Below are 6,193 nucleotides of genomic sequence, written 5' to 3'. Positions count from 1 at the left end.
ATTTGACCAGCAGGAAAAGGCCTGCCTGGCCTCTGGCCGGTGTCCAATGAAGCAGTACCTCTCTGTGTTTGATTCCCTCATCTGCTAGATCCCTTATGTTCCCCCAGAACTTCCATTCCTTGGATAGTGTTAATTATGGTCCTTCTACAGCTGAAAAGAAACAGGAATCAGGGAAAGAGAGGGAAAGACCTCTAGTCTTGGTGTGGCCTGGTTGTGCAAAAGCTGTGAGTACTTACAAAGAGAGATGGTGTGGAAAAGCTTTTCAGTCTAGGAAAAGACGTTTCCCGGCAGAATGCCCAAAATGGCAGACTGCATTCTCTACCAGGTGTTCCTGGAATGGAAATGACACTAGGGTATCTTCCACTTGAGCAAAAAAAAGAATGGACAAGATGACAACTGCCAGAGGATATTCAGTGACCAGTGATAAAGTATGTGAACGGACCCAGCTATTCTAAGAGGCAGCTGTTCTTTATTAATATAGGCAGAGAAACCAAGGTGCAATGTTAGACACTTGTCCATGTCCATGCAGTGCGGTGAAGCCAAGTTTGTGACATTTCTACAAGTCCCGTCTCCTCCCAAAGGTGACCAAGCCTGCCCCACCCGTTATCCAGACGTGCCCAGACCTGTAGTTGCTGCCCAGGGAGCTAAGACTCCTCCCCAAACAAACTTGACTTTGTAGACCAAATAAATCCACCCTTGCTGCCTCTAGCTTTGTTTCATCCTTTCCTTTCCCTGCTTTGTCCTATCTCCTGCAGGTGTTAGCTGGTATCAGGAAAGGGGTCCCATTCATGGCTTCCTACTCCGGGGAGCCAGGGCTCCTACCCTGTGGGTCCTGTGACATGGTTTTCCGTTCCTGGGCCCTGTTGGCCACCCATACTCGGCGATTCTGCATCGGCCGTCTGACCCAGGAGGTGACTCTAGGAGCAAATCCTTCAAAATCCACTGAACCACGGGACCTCAAGGTAAGGACATTGCCCTTGGATATGCGTGGGTATTCCAGCGACCCTGAGCCTCAGGATTTCTCCCCACACTGTGCCCAGGTTGTGCCACAAGAACTCCAGGGCTTCCCAGACCAGGAGGCCAGCAAATTGGCTCTCAAAAGGCTAACAGAGGAGGTAAACCGACCTTCCCCTGGGTTCTGAACTGAACATCCTCCAACCTATTGATCCGCATGGGTCACATTACCCTAACACTTAATCGGTACCTTCAGGTGCAGTGCCTGCGGCTGTATATCCAGGAAATGCGGCCCTGGATAACAGAGATCCCCAGGCAGTCAAAGGGGCCTTGGAGGCGCACAGAGGCGCCTACTCGGGGCCCCACATCCCTCGCTGCTAGGAGCCCGGGCGAGCGGCTGCGGGCTCTGCATGGGACTCACGCTAGGCGCGTGGCGGAGACTAACGCACATAGTCGGGCCCTGGAGCGACTCGGCGAAGGTGGACACAGTAGGGGAGAGGGAACTAGGAACCCGCCCCGCCCCTGGGCCCTTGGCTGTGAGGTTGCTGATACGCGTTCTGGCTCTTTCCCTTACCCCCTCAGAACTGACCCAGCGCCTCCAAGGTTTGGCCAAGACACGGGCCGGGATATCACGCCTCTCTGGCCTGGAGCGGGACCTTCGGGAACTCCGGGCAGAGGCTGGAAGAACGCGGGGAGCTCTAGAGGCCTTAGGGGTGCACGTGCAGCAGCTACCGGCCAAGTCCGGGTAAGACCCGGCGCGCGGCATCTCGGAGGCGCGGGGAGAAGCGGCCGGTGGGGGGGGCCGGTGGGCGGGGCGGGGCGCTCTAGGCGCAGGTCCGGAAAGGGCTGGAAGACCACGAGTGTTTGGTCGGGAGGGGGCGGGACTGGCGGAGGCCTGCGGTTGGGTCTGTTCCTTGATTCCTCTTCACTTGGGTTTTCGCCAACCCAAGGACCCAGCTAGACGCCTTGCGAGAGGCAGAACTCTGTTGTCCAGTGCTGCAAGCCAATCCAGGGACTTTGACTGCCGAGATCGGGTGAGGTCCGGGGCCCGGAAATGGGCATGGGAGAAACTCTGATCAGTCCTGGAAAGACCCTGCTACTTTGTCCTCTACTCCGTAGGGTCCTGCGTGAGGTCTACATTCGAGGTGGGGGCCGGGACCCTGGCATTCTGGGCCAGATAAGTCGGTTGCAAGTGGAGGCGTCAGCCCTGGAACTGCAGCGGTTGCGGACTCGCAGGGGTGAACAGGAGAGGCCAGCCAGGAGGGCCTCTCGGAAGCGGTGGTCTTAGTCCTGGGAGGAGAAAAGGGCAGTGAGGGAAGGTGTATGGTAGGAGCAAAAGCCGAGGTAGAAAACCTGGTGGGGCCTTGTGGCAATGGCTAGAATGCTAGCTGACAACTTCAGCCTTGTCCAGACAGTCCGAAGGCTGGAGAGCTGACCGGCTGGTCGCCACAGGTCAGAGGCAACAGATCTGACTTGTTCATCTCAGGACGACCGACAGATCCCGCCTTGAGGGAGGTTCTAGTAGTGGAGGCTGAAAACCGACGCCTGGAGGAAGAAATCCTGGCCTTGCAGATGCAGAGGGGCTCAGGCCGGACACCCTGGGGTCAGTGAGCACCGTAGCCCAACCTCGCCTAGCTCCCTCCCCAGTAGGCGGTGCTCAGAGAAAGGGGTTAAGCGGGAACACGCTTGGGGAATAAGACGTATGTTTTGTGTTGCGTCTGCTCGCGCATCTCCAGGTGTCTGTGCGTGGGTTCAGCAATTGGGAGTGGTATCTCAGCCCAGTTACTTGCTGTGTCCTGCTCAGGGTCATCCTACTCTTCCTCTGGTCCTAGGATCCGGGGAGTTTCGACTCGTGGCCGTTCCCAGCCCATGCCTGAGGAGGGGAGATCACCCACGCCTCCCACCGCGGGTGGCTCCCCCGCTACCGCCACTTCCACACTCAAGCGTTCCATTCTTGGATGGTACAGAAAAGGCTGTGAGGACCCAGGGCCTAGGGGGTGGGGGCAGCTCTGCTTTGTACTGTTGGAGCATAGGAACCTTAAGCTTCCTGTAAGGGTCAACTCTTCCCCCACAGCCCCATCTAACTGGAACTATGACCAGGAACCTGGACCCGGATCCACATACCCTCTTGCCCACATCTGATGTTCTGGGCCCTGCACCCTACGACCCTGGGTGAGGCCTGCTCCCTCCTGATATCCTCCATGACTTGGGTAGTGTGGGGTGGGGCTATTCAAGCTGAGACCTGTGCTCCCCAGGGCTGGCCTGGTCATTTTTTATGACTTCCTTCGGGGCCTTGATGCTTCTTGGATCTGGGTGCAACTAATTACTGGCTTGGCCCGAGATGGACAGGATACAGGAAGGACCACAGCATTGCCCCCAGCCCTTTGCTTGCCCCCGCCTCCAGCTCCTGGGCCCATGGGCACCTGTGCCATCCTTGCCCGCAGACAGCCTGTACCCAGGTCAGTAGGTGGGGATTGATGACTTCAGTGCTTTGCCACGATTTTGGTTCTTCCCTTCATTCTGTTTTCTTACTGTTGGCCACTGGCTTTGAGAGCCAGGTTCTAAGGTACTGTTATTTCTGACTTCTGACACCTTTTTGTTCTAGACTGCTACCCTCACCATCAGTATCCTTAGTCTGTGAGCTACAGGTGTGGCAGGGGCTGGCGTGGGCTGGGGCACCACAGCCAAAGGCTTGGGCCTCACTGGTACTGTTTGACCGGCATCAGAGGGTACTAAGTGGCCACTGGCGTCTCCCACTTCGGGCCCTTCCTCGGGACCTCAGCCTTTGCCTTGGGCAGCTGAATGGGATTCCTCAGGTGAGTGTGGAAGATGGGGACTGGGTCCACTCCTCTAGAGTACAGATGCAGTACCATTTCACCTCTCCCCAGGTAGGTCAGGCTGAGCTCTTTCTGCGGCTGGTGAATGCAAGAGATGCAGGTGTCCAGACCCTGGCAGAGGTCAATCCAGCAAATGCCCACAAGTACCAGTACCCACCTCCGGTGAGAGCCCAACTAGAACTAGGGGCATTAATAGCTGGCCTTTTGTTGGTCACTGTGTGCCAAGTTACTACCAAATACTTCCTGTGTATTATAACTCATTTGATCCTCACATATCCTATTAAGTACATACTATGTAAACAACAGGTGAGGAAGTCAGAGCATGAGGTTACCTTGGTTCACCGCAAGACTCCCAGGCAGTGCACCCCACAACCCGTGCTGTTCCTTTACAGAAACCTCTTGCTAAGGATCCATCTTCTCCCTGTTCCCCAGCTGTCCAGCTCTTCATTGGCAACCAGTTCATTTGCCCCCACAGCTTGCTTCGTTGACCCTCCTCCTCCTCCTGCAGGAGAGCCCTTCAGTGAGAGTCAAGAATAGAGATGAGGATGTGGGCCCTCACCGCAGCTCTGATCCACCCCCACTGGCTCAAACCAGAATGTAGGTAACAACATGCATAGGACTACGCTTACATTGATTGATGCTATTGCCAGACCTGCAGCTTTACTGAATACTGAGTATTCTGACAGAGGGTCTGTAAGGAAATAGCCCTTACGAGCACAATAGAGCACCAACCCAGACAGCTTTCCCACCTTCCACAAGTCCTTGGCCTTTCTTTACCTGCTTCCTTTTTGTAAGACACTTGTGATGTATTAGAAGAGTGTCAGGTATTCCCAACAATGCCTGGAATATAGGAAGTTCTTTGAAAAATGACTAGGGGGTGCTCTAAGGTAAAGGACCTCGATAAACTCATTCCCATCTTTTGATAAGGCCCACCTTACTGAGGCCATGTCTTTGAGTGACTGCCATTCACATCCAAGCTTCCTGAGGACATCCTCTCAAGGTCCCCATAAATAAGGAGTTCCTGTAGCCTTAGGTACTTAGAAATTCCAGGACCCAGCCCCAGCCCCAACCCAGTAACATTCATGCCAAAGGGGGAGGTTCACATCTAGCTGAAATTTGATGTGGGCCTGGCCCCAGTCCCATTTCAATCAAAGGAGGTCAGAGGCCTGAGAGTCAAGAATGTCATGACTGTAATGACCTGACCCAACAAAAACCTCAGGACTTCTGAAACGCCCAATACAAGGGATTTTCAGGAAATACAAAGCCAAAAATTCTACCTAGCCACAGGTTACCAGCCCAAGGAAGCTCCAGCCATCCTCTTTCGTATTTAGAGAACAAATATAAACTCTGAAAAATACAGCTGACTTGGGGGTCAGGTCAGCAGAACTCTTCTGCCTCTGATACTAGATGTTCAAACAGCAGGTTCTAACCTCCTGTCTGTCCTATACTATACAGCAAAGTAACTCTGTGGGTATATTATTAAATTTCCTTAAGTAGTGTAGGGAAGTAGTTTGGAATTTGGGTCCAAATAGTACCTAGTAATACCTGGTGCACAGCAAGTTCTTAAACTAAGGGTCAAGTCAAAGGCAGCTCAGTCAGGGCCTCACACTAGCCCTGCACCCTGGACATCAATCCATCAGGGCCCAACAGGATAGACCAGTGTCCTGAGTACCAGCACCACTGACTAGGCAGCTGGAATTCAGGGGCCAGTTTCTACCTTTCAACCCCACATTCCACACCTGAAATGCTCCAGGCAGTCTAGAATCTTACTGTAAGACCTTAAACACAAGTCCAAACCAGGAGTTTTTTAGCATCTTTATTTAAGTCAAAACTGCAGACAGGGTAACAATTCAAATGTTGATATATTTCAACCTTTCTGTACAGAGAACAAATGTAAGCCAGTTTCCCCACAGAAATTTCCAACAACATCCAAAATGTTGTTGGCCATCATCAACAATCAGTCCATTAGCCACTTTCAAGCCAGAAAGCTCAATTCTCTACAATTAGCATACCAGTTTTCCTCAAGGATTTCCCCTGGCCCCACTAAGTTTTCTTTAGAGTTCTTTCCCCTAGACAGGATTATGGCCCCAGTTAAGACTAGGTGGATAAAAGAAGTACCACTGGTGTGCAAGGGCTGGCTTAGAGGCTGATAGCAGCTCACAAGTCCATCACACAGTATGAGCACCAAAGAGCAAAATCTTCAAGTCTTATTTTTGTAGACCCCATCCAGGGACAGCACCACTCAAAGTTCGCAAGACAGCTGGGTTCAGTCAAGTATTTAAAACAGAAAAAATATAGACTACAAAGGGCCTGCAGATACACTGACTTATCACCTCCACGTTAGACAGACAGGAATTTGGATTAGAACTTCCAACACAGAGATCAGTACAGAAGGGGAAAGA

General features: G+C 52.7%; 1 protein-coding gene across 1 annotated transcript; it reads left to right on the top strand.

The window, feature by feature from the left end:
• CCDC17 (coiled-coil domain containing 17) lies at positions 1 to 5,924 on the top strand. Its single transcript, XM_057500165.1, has 12 exons — positions 1 to 1,115; positions 1,211 to 1,433; positions 1,537 to 1,699; positions 1,905 to 1,988; positions 2,074 to 2,192; positions 2,441 to 2,557; positions 2,787 to 2,929; positions 3,029 to 3,126; positions 3,210 to 3,413; positions 3,560 to 3,770; positions 3,843 to 3,953; positions 4,224 to 5,924. The coding sequence occupies exons 1-12, from the start codon at positions 789 to 791 to the stop codon at positions 4,326 to 4,328; spliced, it is 1,905 nt and encodes a 634-aa protein (XP_057356148.1). The 5' UTR covers positions 1 to 788; the 3' UTR covers positions 4,329 to 5,924.
• Positions 5,925 to 6,193: the final 269 nt, after the last annotated feature.

Source organism: Manis pentadactyla, chromosome 4 (assembly GCF_030020395.1).
Source record: "Manis pentadactyla isolate mManPen7 chromosome 4, mManPen7.hap1, whole genome shotgun sequence".
Lineage (NCBI taxonomy): Eukaryota > Metazoa > Chordata > Mammalia > Pholidota > Manidae > Manis > Manis pentadactyla.
The sequence above is the reverse complement of the archived record's forward strand: the minus strand, read 5'-3'. Positions and strand labels throughout refer to the sequence as shown.

Bases quoted from the DNA above. Each gene is read 5' to 3' on its own strand.
- CCDC17 (XM_057500165.1), top strand. From the start codon at position 789: ATGGCTTCCTACTCCGGGGAGCCAGGGCTCCTACCCTGTGGGTCCTGT. The intron at 1,116-1,210 runs GTAAACCGACCT...CGGTACCTTCAG, and splicing joins TCAAAAGGCTAACAGAGGAG to GTGCAGTGCCTGCGGCTGTA. The intron at 3,414-3,559 runs GTCAGTAGGTGG...TTTTTGTTCTAG, and splicing joins CGCAGACAGCCTGTACCCAG to ACTGCTACCCTCACCATCAG.